Here is a 17664-nt window from a genome sequence, read left to right on the forward strand (position 1 = left end):
AAAAAATATAGTCGTTATAAATATAATCGTTCAAATATAAGAATTATAAATATAGTTGTTGGTAAAAATATATATACATATATATTAAAAAAATTATTTTTAAAGAGCAAAAATTCAAGTAGACTGTTGTAACTCCAATTTTTAGAGAGCAGAATTTGCCTAAGTGGTAGCTCTTAAAAAAGTTGATGGAGCTAATTTAAAGGCGGATGGCCTAAGCTCCACAATGAAAGACATGTATTGGAATTGGTCCCACACGAAAGGAATTTGCTTCGTTATTTTGTCCGAATGCAAGACCATTATGGTAATTCAAATCTTACCATTTTCGTTAAATGACAGAATTACCCTTCCCTTCAGCGCTGCGGATGGCCTGCTCCACAATGAAAAGACATGTATTGGTCATTACTCTATTAGTCCCAAGGAATTTGCTTCGTTTCTTACCATTTTTTCATTAAATGACAGAATTACCCTTCTGTTCTGTATCCCCAGAACCCTGCAAAACCCTAATTTAACCCGTATCATCGTGACTGAACTGAAGAAGAAGAAGAAATGGGGAAAATTCCATCATCATTCAGGTCATCACGATTACCAGTAAGCACAATGCTCAGGAACCCTAAATCTGTCCCTCCCGAACAACACCAATCTTCAACCCCAACCCCAACCCCAACCCCAACCCCTCCAAGAACCCGTCACTTTCCCAAGAAATCAACATTCAATAAAAGACCTCCCAAGCATCCTACCCTCACCCAAAGCCCTAGATTCACCTTCGACTCCCCCAACCTCTCCGACGCCAAAACCCTCTTCAACTCCCTCGTCACCTCTTTCGCCGCCTCCGCCGCACAGGACCTCAATTTCCTAAACTCCATCCTCCAATCATTCGCCGCCATCTCAACCCTCTCCGATTCCATCTCTCTCTTCCGCCACATGATCAAGACCCACCCTCCCTTCTCCCCCGACCGATCAACCTACCACATCCTCCTCTCCCAGTCCTGCAAATCACCCGATTCCTCCCTCTCCCCCGTCCATCAAGTCCTCAACCTCATGCTCACCGACGGCTTCCCTCCCGACAAGGTCACCACAGACATCGCCGCTCGAACTCTCTGCTCCGTCGGCCGTGAAGAAGACGCCGTGGAATTGATCAAAGAATTGTCATGCAAACACTCGCCGCCAGATACATACACATACAATTTTCTCGTCAAACATCTAGTCAAGTCCAGGACTTTGATTACTGTCAACAATTTCATCAAAGAAATGCGTGAGTCTTTTGAAATCAAGCCTGATCTTGTTACTTACACAATCATGATTGATAATGTATGTAATACCAAGAATCTCCGTGAAGCGATACGGTTGTTAGGAGTGTTAGCTGAGGAAGGGTTTAAGCCTGATAGGTATGTGTATAACACGATTATGAAGGGTTACTGTAAGTTGAATCGAGGTGCTGAGGTATTATCTGTGTACAAGAAAATGGAGGAGGAAGGGATTGAACCTGATATCGTGACATATAATACTTTGATCTTTGGGTTGTCGAAGGCAGGGAGAGTGAAGGAAGCTAGGAAGTATTTGAATGTTATGGCGGAAATGGGTCATTTCCCGGATGCGGTGACTTACACGTCTTTGATGAATGGGATATTCCGGGAGAAGAATGTGAATGCATCGGAGGCATTGCAGTTGCTGGAAGAGATGGAAGCAAAGGGGTGCAGTCCGAATTCGTGCACTTATAATACAGTGCTTCACGGGTTGTGTAAGTTGAAGCTTTTGGAAAAGGGAATCGAATTTTATGGCGTGATGAAAGCAGGTGATATGAAGCTCGAGACAGGTTCTTATGGGACCTTTGTGAGGGCACTTATTCGGAATGGTAGGATTGCCGAGGCTTATGAAGTGTTTGATTATGCAGTGGAGAGTAAGAGTATGACAGATTTTGCTGCTTACTCAACACTTGAGAGTACTCTTAGGTGGCTGAAGAAAGCAAAAGAACAAGGATTTGTTGTTTAACTGGTAATTTTCTTATTCTTGTATGGAATTCTCGCTAGTACTTTCTAATAATTAATTTCTGTGACTATTTTGTATCTCAATAGACAATAAACAGTTAGCGAATTTTTAAGGTACTCCCACTCTGTTTTCACTTATATTAGTTAATAAAATTTCAAAATTTTAAAAATTGTTAAAATGGACTTTTAAATTTAGAACAACACAACTTAAAACTAACATTTGAAGAATAATAATTCAATGATTTTTTTGCTTGTAATTTGAAAAATGATATTTAAACTCCTTGCTATACTAAACAGTTAGAAATTATCATTCACACTACTGCATCTACTATTGAAACATATGCAAATACTGCAAAAGATTATAACATTGTAGGTTATTTATGTACAATAATTGTAGAACATATAATATTTTTAAAATGACTGTTCTTGATGCAGCTATCATCTGTTCCCTTTGCTTTCTTTAAGTTAAGTTTGATAATTTAATTATGTGGTTAATTCATGCGACCCTTGTGGAGAAGGCATTATAAATGAAGACCGAAATCTTTTATAACGTTTTCTATTGGATTAGAATATTATGAAGGATGGAATGTAAGAGTCTATAGTTTGTAGTATTTTTTGTTTCTCACATGAAAATAAATAAATTTAATGGTAGTGTTTATTGTACAAAATGAAGTCCTCGTGATGTAATTCCAAAAAATGGGACTCTGTTGCATGGATATTAAAATTTCTGGGTTAGTGATATACATTGTTATCAAAGGCACAAGCGCACTAAGGCGTTAAAGGTCTTTTGGAGCCTAGTGTCACGGGCCTAGAGATTTGGCGCAACGGCACGGCCCGTGCGGCACCAAGGCGTTGCTTCAGCTCGCGCAAACGCCCTGGTCAGCTACCACGACCTGCCCTCCCAAGGATACATGCTGACTGGTTTCAACCTGCCTTGATTTCATCAGGGGAACGGCTCCAGCTCCCAACCAGTTTGTGCAGGGATGGCCAACTCCCTTCTTCATAGTCAAGTCCACGACCAGCGACAAGCACCTCGAACTGAACCGAGTCGACCTGCCTGAACTCTGAAGAGGTACCATCTTGTGGTCCTGCACTACCCTTCCCTTGAACCATTCCCAGTCAATGAATGCTCTTAGCCAACTAGCATGCGTGTCTTCTACGCTCATGGCGTCGTTAGGAATCGGAACGTGACATTCTCCCCCACCCAAATCCTGCGACGCCCTCGTCACAGTGCAGCGCTGACTCCACTGCGTCCAACATTCCAAAGTCTCTCTCCTCCAAGTGGTATGCTCGCCTGCCCACCATCCTTCCTTGTACAACCCCTGGCTACACTCGCCCAATGATAGGGTTTCGGGCTAAAGGCACGCCCACTTCTTCGGGACGCAACCCCACGTTATGCCGCCTCCTCGACACCCCGAGCAAACAAGGGCCCTCCGGCTGTCTTGATACCCGCCCTTCACAACGGTTTGCACGACTCTTGAACTTGCAAGAACTTTGGTGCGCGCGGCCCTCCGGCCATCCGATGCACACGGTCCTCCGGCTTCAAAAGACGCATCTTCATGAGGAGATGGAGGCTCTCCTCCAACAGCATTGATTGCCCACCGACGCTTTAGTGCACCCACTTCATTTTCAAGATTTCAGGATCGACGAGGGGGCACACCTCTGTGTATTACTCCAAGTCCTGCTCTAATATCATTTGTCACGGGCCTAGAGATTTGGCGCAGCGGCACGGCCCGTGTGGCACCAAGGCGTTGTTTCAGCTCGTGCAAGCGCCTTGGTCAGCCACCACAACCTACCCTCCCAAGGATACATACTGACTGGTTTCGACCTGCCTTGGTCTCATCAGGGGAACGGCTCCAGCTCTCGACCAGTTTGTGCAAGGATGGCCAACTCCCTTCTTCATAGTCAAATCCACGACCAGCGACAAGCACCTCGAACTGAACCGAGTCGACCTGCCTGAATTCTGAAGAGGTACCATCTTGTGGTCCTGCACTCCCCTTCCCTGGAACCATTCCCAGTCAATGAATGCTCTTAGCGAACCAGTGTGCGTGTCTTCTATGCTCATGGCGTCGTTAGGAATCGGAACGTGACACTAGGCACAAGGTGAGGCGCACGTTTGAGTGAAACGAGGCCCACAAAAGTGAAAATTAATTACTATTAAAAAAAAATTTATATTCCATATTAAAGGTGCAAATTTTGTCAAAGGCACACCTTGGCACACAACAGGCGCCCGTAGGAGCCTGAAGCCTAGACGTGCCTTTAACAACACTGGTTATATACTAACCTTGGCATTTCCTACCCTTGATTCTCCAGTTTCTATAGAATCATTTTAAGCTGATTACTGCATGTGTTCCATTTAAAGCCATCAGGGGATTTTGTTTTTTAAAATTAAATATTGAGGGATGCCTTTCATTGATTGAAATGATTTCAATTTCAGAGTCTTTTAGGGTTGCACCTTTTGCTCTCTGTGTATGTGTGTGCACGCACACAAGCAAGTGCAATGGGGTTGGTGCAGACCTCTTTTGGCCCTCGGAGTACAATGTTTTGGTAATGTTGTGTGGATGTCACTTGGATGGGAAGTTCATTAATCAGAAATTGATTCTTCATTTTCATAATATTATTTTGCTAACCTCAAAGGATCCTCACTCTTACGAGAGTTTCACCTTAAAAGCTGGTGGCAAGCCAAGAGAAGTAAAATGAGAAATAAAAATAAATAAAAGCTGGTGCACTAGGCTGCCCCTTCAACATCTTCAAGCTTTAGCTCCTACAATTTTAGTTTGGATGCTCAAATCACCCTTGGGAGCTTTCTTTTTTACCATTTTTATTCTCATTTAACAGAGAACTAAAACGGATTTTGGCTTCAAAAGGAGTTTAACTGTTGGTGCTGGCAGACCTGCTTGCATTTGCATTCCTTGTATCCTTAATTTACTGCAAATACCCTTTCCTGCACTGAGACTTTGTTAACTGACTCTGAAGTGAATGAAGAGACTACTGGCTGTTATTTATCTGTCTCCTTTGCGGTCTATCTTTCTTTTATTTGTGAACAGAGGTCTTATTCAACTTTCTTAAGAGAAAGCTCCACTTTACTTCACCTTTAGGAGGCTTTTGATCTTGTTGTGTCAAAAACTAATTGTTATTTGGTAGCAATTGGTGTTCTGCGACAAATTTTTTTGTGGTAGCTATATTGCATGACAGTAGATGAATCTATAATTGTCTTACTGTTCTGGCTCTAATTCCAAGCTTGCTGAGCTAGAAATTAAAGCAAGCTGTTTATGTTTTGTCCTTTTAGGCTGGATCATTCTTCTCTATATCCATGCCTAATGTTAAGGATGCCTACTTTTGTGCTAATTTAGCCGCACCATTTTCTTTCTGCACTATTTTTTGATTAGTGGTCTATGTTCCTTTGCTATAAATAACTTTGTTACTTGATTTTCTTTCTTCTAGGTCCTACACCAGGCTGAGGCTGTTGTAACTGGTTTCAATTTTGGAAAAGTCTTTGAGCTTTCCTTTATTAAATGGAAATAGTGCTTGCAAGTATAGTACTTCCCTGTTGAACAATATATGCAAGATGACTGTTTGGCACCCTATGGTCAAAGGAAGGGGAGCTATTGATTCAATGGGAGCCATATGATGCGAGATAGTGTATACACTTGAACTTTGGAGCTGTCTGGTTTCCTTGCATTGAAGTTGGGTGTTTCTTGGGTGCTATCTTCCCTTTGACTCCAATCTCCTCTTTTCTGCTCAAAGTAAGAAAATTTGCTATAGGTAAAAAGCAATAAAATATTTTCTTTTGAAGGTGCTCTGGACTCCAAAGCTTAAGCTTTTCATTGAAATGCTCCCTCGTATTATCAAGGCTTGCTGCCTTATGCTGAATTGAGGAAGAGCAATATAACCAACTAAAAGGTTGATCCCGTTGAACTGACTTCAGGCTCTGAAAAATATTGGCAAATTTATGCTGCCACTATTTTGTACTCGTGGTTTGGTCTTCTGGGTTGATATAAATGCATATAATCATTAATAAGTTTTTCTTAAAGTCATCAAGGATTCAATTTGCAACTGTGAGTAGCCATTTTTTTTTGGTTCTGATTCAGTCTTCCAAGAGTCACCAGGATGATGAGCAGACGTATTTTGTTTTTGTATCAGGGCCCCTTCAAATTGGTAATTATGTGACCCTAGCCTCTAAAACTTCATCGTTACCATGTGCCTCCATTCTAATTAATAAATTAATGAGGTAAAATTCAATCTTTCCTCACTTCCTTTTTCAGATAGTGTTCATTGCAGAATGTTGTGTGATGCATGTGTACTTAATTTGAGTCTTTTCATGCACACGTACAAGGAAATGCAGATAGTTTGGTGGGAAAGGCGATAGGTTGTGTTTTGCTCTACGAGCGTGGAATACCGATCTTTTTAGTCGGGATTACTGGTTAAGTCATGTTTTTTTGAACCGGTTCATGTAGCAAAGGCTGCTGAGCTAATGTCAGTCTGGAATTCCTTTCTACATGATTTGTGGGAAGATCATTTCTGTGGCCTTCTGGTTCTTGCTGAATGATTCTACATGAAAAGATTGTTGCCCTTTTTTTTATTTTTTTATTTTTTATTTTATGATTTTGGTTACCATTTGTTCATTTCCATAATCTCATTGGCCTGCCTGTGCATCAATTTGATTTGCATTATCCTTTCTCTATTGTCATTATAGAACAAGCCTTGAATGCTAATATATCTACTAGGCTTTTAATAACACTTGGCACTCTTCAAAACCATCTCCCTAACTGATGATTAAAAATTTTATGACTACCGTTATATAACATCTGTCCGAGTCCGTTACACCATGACCGATACTGCGAGTCTTGATTCAGAACCAAAGCAATTTTAATAATTTCAGAACCAAAGCGATTTTAATAGTTTTAGAAATAGTGAACCCAAACCGTATTGAAACCGATCTGAATCATTAGAAATAGTAAAATTCAACATAAATTAAACCCGTACCAATCCGTACAATTTGGTTCGGTTAGGTCTGTTTTAATTTACCGGTTGTAACTGTTTTTTATCCGCCCAAAATTTTCAGAAATCTTTCAACTTGTTTTATAGATTGGACATGGCAATTACAATGGGAGACAGAGAGGCGCAAGGCCTCCTTTGTTTATACATATAGAGCATGTGATTCCATATGTGGGAGTATTCCCTTCTCTACTGCCAACAAGCTGCCGCCCTCTCCATGCCTAAGCTTTTGTTTATTGTGTATAGGCTTTGCATCAATTTCGAGTGGCTAATAAAAATGGATATCTGAATGCTTCCTTGTCTCCCCAAAACATATATTTCTCTGCCTCCTCATCCCATCTTATGATAACAATTTTTATTATAACCAATTGTGAATTAGTTCTGCAACACAGCTATTTTCTCCCACCAATATTAGTTGACTTCTCTCTCTCACACACACATACACATTCAATTACTCTCTATGATTATTTATTTTGGAAATGCATACATGCCAGCCATTAGTGTTGAGAAGTAGCAGATTCCTGTTTCAATGATGGACTATTTAAAGATTGAATTCTGGTTGAGAGGATGGTACCACTGATGATTGGGAAGGCAACAAGGCATATACAGCTATTGTGGTCTCTACCCCTTGTTTACAATCTCAATATCATAACCTAAAATTATAACCAAAGGCTATACGTTGCCCATTTCATGACCATAAAATTATGGGACGAATCAGACATTGCCGGTTGTTGGCTCGAAATGAGACAAGAATCATCAAAAGGTAGGATGATGATCCACATTGACCATCACATGCCTACTGTTTTTATAAATGGAGTTGGAACCTCATTCTCTAGTCAAGCTTCACCTTGAATATCGAGCAATTTCAACATCTGCAGAGAAAGCAAAAATGGCAGTCTCTTCTGCAACTCTTGGCTTGCAATATCATGTCAGGTCCATTAGTTTGCCTTCCAGGTTACATCCTCATTCTATAAAGATTGAAGCTGAGCTAAACAAGCTCAAATCCTGGGAAGCATCAACAACGACAGTCCCTTTAACTGCAGAGACTATTCGAATTGGTCTGGTTGGCCTTGCAGAGCTATACACTTATGTCGAGGAGCTCATTCACTCTCCCCAGACACAGCAATCTCTTTTCCAACCTCAACATGGTGTGCTAGTGGAAGAAGCACTTGAGGGATCAGCCAGTCTGCTGGACTCGTGTGGTGCTGCACGAGACTTGATTTTGCTGATGAAGGAACATGTGCAGGAGCTTCAATCTGCGTTACGTAGAAAGGGTGGAGATTCAAGCATTGAAAGCAACATCAATGCTTATACATGCTTCAGAAAGATAATGAAGAAGGAGATTTCCAAGTGCCTCAGAGCACTGAAGCAAATGGAAAACAGAACCAGTTCCTCTCCTCTCTTGGATGCTGATCACTATCTGTCAGTTGTGATCAGAATCCTAACTGAAGTAACTGCCATCACAATCTCTGTTCTTAGAACCTTCCTGTTGTTCTTCTCTGCTTCGGCTCTGAAGACAAAGTCCGGTGGGTGGTCATTGATCTCAAAACTGATGCTGACAAGGTCAGCAACTTCTAAGACCAGCGAGAAGATTTTCAACGATGCAGAAAGTGTTGATTTGGCTCTGCAGTCTCTCCATGGATGCTTTCGGAGCCATGATGCCAAGGTTGACGTACAAATGGCGCGAAGGAGATTGCAGGCTCTTGATGGTAGCATCGAAACACTTGAGGCTGGATTGGATTGCTTGTTTAGATGCCTAGTCCAGAATAGAGTCTCTCTTCTGAACATCCTGGTTGACTGAAGATAGAAACCATTGTACATCTCAAATTGGTCATGGCGTCCATGTTTTATAGGATTTGCTAATGTTCCAAACCCTATTTTTGTACAAGTGCTGAAGCAAATGATAGTATATTACAACGAAATCTGAGTTCTTTCCATTCTCATTTTTTTTGGTCATATACCTAACTGCAAACGTTCATGTGATATACACACACATACATATATGCGCGCGTGTATTGAGAGCACTTTCAAGATGTCGAGCTTTTCCAGCACCATCAATTAACAGAAACAAGACGGAATAATGACCACAAAAAGATGCACAAGCCATTTTGTAAAATTGGATACATGGAGGAAAATGCTGGAGACAAGGAGAATCAGTGTCTCTCAGTGGTTTATGACAAACATGTGAAATGCAAATGCTTGTGTTCCTTTCTAACACCTCCCATTTCTGATTAGTCCAACTTCAAATTCCAATAAATATTAAAGTGGAATATTAATTTCCTTGTGTCCTCCTTGTCTCCCAAACACTAACTGTTTAGAAGAAATAGTTTCATGTGAGAGATTCTTTTAACAGATTAAATGCCACTTCCTGATGAATGTACCAAAAATATGCAATGAATTTGGTCCCCTTTAGCTCCTTATTCCAAAAATTGTACACCTAGTTGATTCCTCGCCGTGGTTTGTTGTAGCAAGACAGGCATGCATGAAACATGAATGGACATCCTTTGATGCAGAAGTTCCGATTCTACCTTACGAACTTCTAAAGAACATGACTGAATTATTGATAAGCAGAAAAATGTACACACTAATGCCTATAGCTGTTTGGAAGCAACTCTTTGTTGTGGAGTGGATTCTATCGATTCATCAGTCTAGAGAGACCTTTCGGTGACATTTTCGTATGCGTAATTTTTGGTGAAATCTAAACATTATATACTTGATTGCTTCATTTGGAATTGATTTTTGTTAACTTCTTAAAATAACTCAACAGTGAGGGATTTTTAGAAGCTGATCCTTGCTTGCATTTCCAGAATCCATAGAATCCACTACTTCTCTACTGCAGTCCAATGCCTCATATTTCTTTCTCAAACCATCAAAGATTATATGTACTAGAAAATCACTTCTTTTTTTGGGGAGCAAAAAAGTTAGAGATTTAGTATAACATCATGTATCTGTATTGTATTTTCTTGTATAACTACATAATTTGTTCATGTACATAGCTGTTGAATTAAAAATGTAGTAGTATGACATTAGTGTGAGACTATGTTTAGGAGAGAGGCCCTTGCTTTAATCAAGCGCCTAAACAAGCTTCCCGAACCATTCTCAAGGACTTCAATGGTAACCTCCAAGGCCTCGAAACTATTTTGTGCACTTTGCATCTTATCTCCTTCAGTCATGCCACATCTGCTTAGTATGTGCAGTGCAATATCTACGCTTCCCAACTCGTTCACATTCTCCTGTTGGCCTTCACTTCCTACTGCCCCTTTGAGCAACAAGTTTGAAACCAATGACCACCTTCTTGTTGGCATTGGTTTTGAAATTGGCAGAGACAAGAACAATAGCAGTGTGTGAAAGACAGAAATGCTCATTACATTAACTTCTCGTAGCACTCTGATCAACGAAGTGATGTGATGATCCGATTCCAACAGTGGTGAGGGTGAGGCTTCAATTTTGTTGTCCACTTGCTTCAATGCTGCAATCAACTTTTTGGCATCCTTCTTCATCTTCTTTCTAAAGCAAGTGTACTTGGCTATGCTGCTCTCAATGCTCGAATCTCCCTTTCTTCTACGCATAGCTGATTGAACATCTCTAATGTGTTCCTTCATTTGTGACATGACATCCCTTGTAACACCACAAATGTCCAAAAGCCTCAAAGATCCATCCAACAACTCGTTAATCCATTTCTCGTGTTGATGGTGAGAGAGGGCTTGTTGTGTCACCGGCAAATTGTAAAGACCATCCAGGCAGTTGTACAACTCTTGCAGCCCGGATAGACCATCACAAATTGTGTCTGCAGTTGGTGTAGACGACGCCTCCCATGTCTTGAGCTTGTTCAGCTCCTCGTCGATTCTGAGAGTGGTGGGATGTGATCTGCAAGGCAAACTAATTGATCGAGTATGGTAAAGTTTAGTGGATTTTGAAGAACTAGCCATTGTGATACAGAAAGCTCAAAAATGTGATAATAACAAAAAGCTCTGTGCTTTTGTATTTATACCAACACATTCATGAAAGGGGACAAGATGAGTCACAGACTTTTCATGAAAAATGTGAAGAGCATGTGATGCCAGCTTCGATTTCTGTTATCTTGTTACACATTTTGCTAGATATATAATAAATTTTGTTATTACCTTAGTCCCTAAAGTTATGGAATGGGCATGAGTGTGTGTTGCTATTCCAAAGTGCCACCTCCAATTTGTCTCCCCTGCATTGCGCCACGACTGACACGCTACTCTGCAATTTGCTACTATAAAATTGAGGCTGCCTTATCACCATAGATAGACGTGGCCCTTCAGAGCCGTCTAGTCAGGAAGCAACATGTTTATTATTTAACATAAACAATATATTGGAGATACTGTGATCCGGATTTTGTAGATATTCTCTGGAAATGGTAGAGATGGAGATCGGAGCACATAATAAAAGTGATTTAAGCTCATATTATATGAGTGCACGAGTGGCTCATTATATTCATCAATATTGCTCCATTTGGTTTGACATGATTATATTAATTACTCCTTTTTCATTGCTTTTTTAGGGGAATGCTTCAATTGGGAGTCATTAAAAAAAAAAAAAATTCTGATTATGAGCATGTTTATGAGCATGATTATGAATTTGAATTTCGGCCAATCTATAAACTTCTGCTGCATTTTATTTTTCTTTAATTTCACCAAAATTTTCAAGTTGTTCGAAAAAAGTACTTCCACCTTAAGTTCTTCTTACACCACACACACACACACACACACACACACACACACACACGGGAACTTGAAGTCCATTAGCTGTAATTTGTTGGTAACACAATCATGTATTAAATCTACTTTAATTACATTAGTAGGTTACAAACCTTGAAGGAAACATCATGACGACATGCCATTCGTGTACAAATATATAAAAAATGTCCCCATTATGTCTTAATTAAGTACCATATCAATCTAAATCTTGTAATTTATTAAGAATATGGTTGTTGGACCTCACTCTCTAGATCTCAATATCTAGGTTGGCCATCTTTATATGACTTTTCATCTATTGTCAATGGTTTTTCTTTTTAGACATGTTTTTTTTTTTTTTGGAATTCATAATCCCTTTTTAAATTTGTAATCAACTTTATTAATGAATTAATGTACCTATTAGTTGAGGGTGATCATTGAGGTTACGACAATAGAGTAGTGGATGAATAAATTGGACTTTATTTGTTAAAATATCAGAGTAAATGAGTTTCAAAACTTAAAAATTGAGAGACTGCATGTGTCCGGAGGTATTTAAGCACAATTACAGGGAAAAAAACTTGATTGTAAGTTTGTAACCATGAACTAAATTTTGCAACTAGTCACTCAAGTTAATTGGTTGCATTCAAAAAATTTAAAATTAAATTGGGACAAGGATGATTTGGAAAATTTGATGAAACAAAAAACAAAGACAGAATGGACACTATTCATCTTTTTCCTAACTAATCTTTTTATCAAAAAGATTTAGGAAAAACAAGCCATTCGTGCACTCATTATCACATTAACCTCAGTTTTTGTTATAATCGATAATTTTATTAATTTAATATCTCCAATCTCAATCTCTAATTTTAATTATTTTTTCCCTAAATCCGGATCTCAATCTCTCAAAACACACACACACACACACACAGTTATATAGTATTCCACCGAGGGCAACAATGGCGCAATGCAGGGGAGGCAAAAGAGAGGTGGCTCTCTGCAATTGTACAACAAACACTTGATAGTAGACACCTCGTACCCAATCCTCAACATTAGGGACTAAACTAATAACAAATTATTATACCCTTGTTGCCCAAATGTGTAACAAGATCACATAATTCAAATAATAGCCGACACTGTCATTACATGCCCATCAACACTCTATGACTCATCTTGTCTCCTATATGTATGTGTTTAGTATATATAGAACAAGATATAGCTTTATGTTCCCATCACATTCTTAAGCTTTCTGTGGAAAAAACAACCACCAAAATGGCTAATAAACTTTACCACATTCGATCAATTAGTTTGCCTTGCAGATCACATCCCACTACTCTCAGAATCGACGAGGAGCTGAACAAGCTCAAGACATGGGAGGAGGCATCATCTACGCCAACGGCAGAGACAATTTGCAATGGTCTATCCAGGCTGCAAGAGTTGTACAAATGCCTGGATGATCTTCACAACTTGCCGGTGACACAACAAGCCCTCTCTCACCATCAACACGAGAAATGGACAAACGAGTTGTTGGATAAATCTTTGGTGCTTTTAGACATCTGTGGTGTTACAAGGGATGTCCTGTCACAAATGAGGGAACATGTTATAGATGTTCAATCCGCTATGCGTAGAAGAAAAGGAGATTTGAGCAGCATAGCCAAATACACTAGCTTTAGGAAGAAGATGAAGGAGGATGCCAAAAAGATGATTGAATCATTGAAGCAAATGGACAACAAAATTGAAGCCTCCTCACCCTCACTACTATTGGAATCTGATCATCATATGTCTTCATTGATCAGAGTGCTACGAGAGGTTAATACAATGAGCATTTCTGTGTTTCACACACTTCTATTGTTCTTGTGTGTACCAATTTCAAAGCCAATGCCAATAACAACAAGGTGGTCATTGGTTTCAAAATTGTTGCACAAAGGGACAGTAGGATGTAAAGAGCAACAAGAGAATGTGAACGAGTTGGGAAGCGTAGATATGGCGCTGCACATCCGACGCCAATGTGGTTCGAATGAAGAAGATAAGATGCAAAGACTGGGGGCCTTGGAGGGCAGCATTGAAGTGATTGAGAATGGTTCAGAGTGCATGTTTAGGAGATTGATGAAGTCAAGGGCATCTCTCTTAAACATGGTCTCACTATAATGTGATAGTGGTGGATATCATTCCTAAATCTGCATAGGCATAGGGATTTCAATTTTGTGTTTCAAAAGCTATGTACATGATCGACCTTACTCCTTTATTTTTTATTTTCTTTGAACACGTGTATCGATCTCACAATATACGTACCATTTAAGTCAGGAGTGCGGTTCGAAAGCGAGACCTCAAAGACTTACTTCTTGAATCTCTGTCAATACCGCTATGCCCTGAGGGCTATGTATGTGATGAACGTTATCCTTTCTTTACTCATTCACACAAGAAAAATACAGCACAAATTCAATGTTACACAAAAATGTTGCCTCTCTCTTTCTATGTATGTATATATAGATTTGTTCCCTAATTTCAAAAAAAAAAAAGTAAACTGTAATTTCAGGGGAGCACAAAGTAATATTTTATAAACTATTTACCCATATGTATAAAAAAAAAAAATCAGGCCTAGGGGTGTTTCAGAAATAAAAATAAATTTTAGGGAGCACAAAGTAATATTTTATAAATTATATATTCATGTGATGTTTCCAATTTTCAGCATTTTTCATTTTTCTGAAATTTCGTCGCTGCGAGGGCCTTTCTGTCTTTTCACGTTTTTCGATTGGGATTTCAGTTGAGTCCAATTGCATTTTATACATTTTAATTTATATGTTTTAAGTGGCATTTACGTGGTGGTGTATGTATTTAATTGTGTGGTGTGGAAATTAAAACAAAGAAAAAGGAAAAGTCAAATGTTGGTGGTGGGACCCACCACTCACACATTTAATGGTTTAGAGACCATTTTTGATCACCCATTTTTCTCTCTCCCCGTAACTTTCTCTTCCTCTCTCCTTCTTCACTTGTTTTTCTTTTTTTTTTGGAATCAAACTTCAAGCTTTGATTCCATCTTCAATACTTTGAATTTTGGAGTACAATTTGAGACAAAACAAAGAGTACGACGAACTCTACGCGTGAGTACCAACACTTTCAGCTTTGAGCCTCCTTAGAGATTTCGAATTTCTTGACTCATTTGAGGGTTTTGCACCAAATCAAAGTAGGGGTTCTTAATCCATGCAATCTTATGCTTTTATGAGTTATCTTATCATAAATGGTTGTTTAGCATGCTTAATTTGTATAGTATCTAGTCAATTGCTTAGTTGTTGTGTATATTGGTCAATTGTGTAATCATGTGTGTTGAATGATCTATGTGAAGAGCATACTTACGTGTTGATTTTCATATGCCTATCATGCTAGATTTTTTTTTAAATTATTATTATTATTATTATTTTATTGTATGACCGCATATTGTAAATTCTTTGGAAATCCTTATGAACATTGCTTTGTTAATTAAATTTGAGTTGGTTGTCGAATGATGGACATAAACATGGCATTGATGTATTCATGCATCAACATTGGGCATGAAGAAGGGAAACATTGTTTTGATATGAAAAAAAAAAAAAAAAAAAAAAAAAAAAAAAGGAGATTTTTAGGGAAGAAGTCTGATTAAAATGTTTTATGAAAACCCGGTTGCCGTAAGAGTACCAAAGGGCTTGTGTGTTAATATAACATAAAGGGAATTAGGGAGATTGCCCTAACGTGGTTGAGCTAACTGGGCCCAAAATGACGCCGCAGGGGTACCAAGGGTCAGGGACACTAGCCAATCCTTCTCTCGTGTCGCTGCGAGGTCACCAAAGGGCGGGTTATATTAACTATTTGAAAGTGATGGTTTTGAATGTTGAAAATGGGGAGTGACATCGGCATGTATTGCATTCCATTGCATTACATTGTTTATACTTGAGATTGATTAGTATGTTGCTATATCCTGGCATGGTATGATCCCCATTTCCTATTGCTCTATTCTTTATATGGATTCACGGGGACACAAGAAGCGTGTCTTAAGTGCCACCTGCTGAGCTTTTGCTCACCCTCGGGTCATGGCAAAGAGTTGGCGGATAATAATCCACCGCAAGCTTGAAAGTTGTTATTAGGAGACCATTTTGCTATTTTGTACTTAGGCCATTCCTTTGTATGCCTATTGTTTTGGAAATGTAACAAATGTTATTATTAATGGCCTTGTAACTCAAGTATGAGACTTAGCTTTTATTTGATGTAAATGGAATCAATGTACTCATTGTGAATATCTCTATGTAATCCTGGCAAGTGATATTGTAAGATGATTAATTGATAGCCTATTAGTTTACGATTGTTGAATGTCTCATATTTGATGGTTTTGTCCGGGTTTGGGTTGTTTTAAAAGTCCCCTAAGCCATATTAGTTCATTTCTAAGCATAGAAGGTCAGTTTCAGGATGCAGGGCTCGAAGAAGCCACTTCGGTCGACCGAAATAGTGCATCGGTCGACCGAACCCCTTTGTTGACTCTCGGGATCTCCTGTTTCGGTTGACCGAAATAGGGTTCGGTCGACCGAACCATTCTCATGCTCTCAGGATCTCTGCTTCGGTTGACCCAAGGTTCGGTCGACCAATTTGGAAGGGTTTGCTTCGGCCAACCGAAGTGAGTCTGTTTGGTCCAGTTCTCTCTCTCTATCTCTCTCTCTTCGTCAATGTATCTGTCTCTCGAATCTTAGGAATTTGTTTTGAACTTCGTGAAAGACTAGTGATGATCTAGAGATGATTCTAAGGGTGAGGTTGTGGTACTTGAAACGATGGGTTTGACATAGATGACCTCGGGTTCGAGAAAGGACCCGGCTAACAGTTCGGACCTCCACGTTCGGGTCGTCACAATCCATATAAAAAAATTTAAGTCCAGGGATGTTTTAGAAAGAAAAATATACTCCATCTGTTCCAATATACATGTCCTGCATGGGGAATCCAACTTTTTAATAGTGGAGTTTTAATATTTTTTTATATTGTATTAATAAGAGTGAAGTTTCAAATATGCCCTTACTAAAAGACAAAATAGTGCTCCATAATTAATGCAGTTGTTTAGTTAAAATGATAATTTGAGAATGTTATAAAAAATAGTACATTCAATTTTGGAATGAAACATGTTTTTTGGGACATCCCAAAATAGAAGATGGACAACTATTTTGGGATGGAGGAAGTATTTCACAAAGACAAAATATTTTATAAATTATATACTTATATATATACACAACATATATAAAGAATTTAATGGGCCAGCCTGGACCGTGGGGACAAAATGCATATATGTAATATGTACAGTGAATGGAATAAAATAAAGTGGGAATATTTTTGTTTCCATTCTTTAGTTTGATAACTAACTTTAAACTAACTTTAAATTTGAAATGATAATTTTTGTCCATTATCCGAGAATGATGATTCCCACTAATTCATTCCACTTTCCAACTAAAGGAATGACCATTCCATTCCCACTTTGATAATAGTAATAAATAAATAAATAAAACATTTGATGAAACATAAACTACACACACATATATATATATTACAAAAATAGAATGTTTTTCTGTGCAACTAAACATGGGTTCCATTCTCATTCTATTCTCTGATTTATTTCATTCCTACTCTATTTTATTCAACCACACCAAACTAGCCCAATATGTATAAACATGTAAAATCTATTTTCCAAACAACAATAAAAATAATGTGGAAAGAAAATAAAAGAATGAAGATAAGATATACACATGTACAATATGACATAACTACCCCTAAAAAATGTCCGCATCCTGGGTAACCTAGATTATGCTGTCATTTTATTTATTAAAAAATTCAAGTTGGGCACAAACCCATTATTAAATTGGCGGACAGGTTGGCAGGTTTGAATTATAATAATAATGCCGGCCATTTATGACCACCTCAAATGGGTCATTAGCATGTTAATAATTATTATTAATTCGTCCAAATCCGTTCATTTA

The 17664-nt window shown here is 38.8% G+C and overlaps 4 protein-coding genes across 4 annotated transcripts; 3 read left to right on the plus strand and 1 right to left on the minus strand.

Moving 5' to 3' along the window:
- Positions 1-394: 394 nt before the first annotated feature.
- LOC132284311 (pentatricopeptide repeat-containing protein At2g17670) lies at positions 395-6018 on the plus strand. The gene is made up of 2 exons (XM_059786402.1): positions 395-1992; positions 5430-6018. Exon 1 carries the CDS (start codon positions 547-549, stop codon positions 1987-1989), a length of 1443 nt encoding a protein of 480 aa, XP_059642385.1. The 5' UTR covers positions 395-546; the 3' UTR covers positions 1990-1992; positions 5430-6018.
- Positions 6019-6152: 134 nt separating this feature from the next.
- On the plus strand, positions 6153-8895 carry LOC132284312 (uncharacterized). The gene has a single exon (XM_059786403.1). It carries the CDS (start codon positions 7795-7797, stop codon positions 8782-8784), a length of 990 nt encoding a protein of 329 aa, XP_059642386.1. The 5' UTR covers positions 6153-7794; the 3' UTR covers positions 8785-8895.
- A 1114-nt stretch (positions 8896-10009) lies between these two features.
- Positions 10010-10912, minus strand: LOC132282122 (uncharacterized). Its single transcript, XM_059783743.1, has one exon. The coding sequence runs from the start codon at positions 10910-10912 to the stop codon at positions 10010-10012; it is 903 nt and encodes a 300-aa protein (XP_059639726.1).
- A 2040-nt stretch (positions 10913-12952) lies between these two features.
- On the plus strand, positions 12953-13828 carry LOC132282123 (uncharacterized). The gene has a single exon (XM_059783744.1). It carries the CDS (start codon positions 12953-12955, stop codon positions 13826-13828), a length of 876 nt encoding a protein of 291 aa, XP_059639727.1.
- The last annotated feature ends 3836 nt before the right edge of the window (positions 13829-17664 follow it).

The sequence above is a fragment of the Cornus florida genome, unplaced genomic scaffold, assembly GCF_030987335.1.
Source record: "Cornus florida cultivar Cherokee Brave unplaced genomic scaffold, ASM3098733v1 CherokeeBrave_3.0.0_Hap2_Chr11, whole genome shotgun sequence".
Classification (NCBI taxonomy): Eukaryota; Viridiplantae; Streptophyta; class Magnoliopsida; order Cornales; family Cornaceae; genus Cornus; species Cornus florida.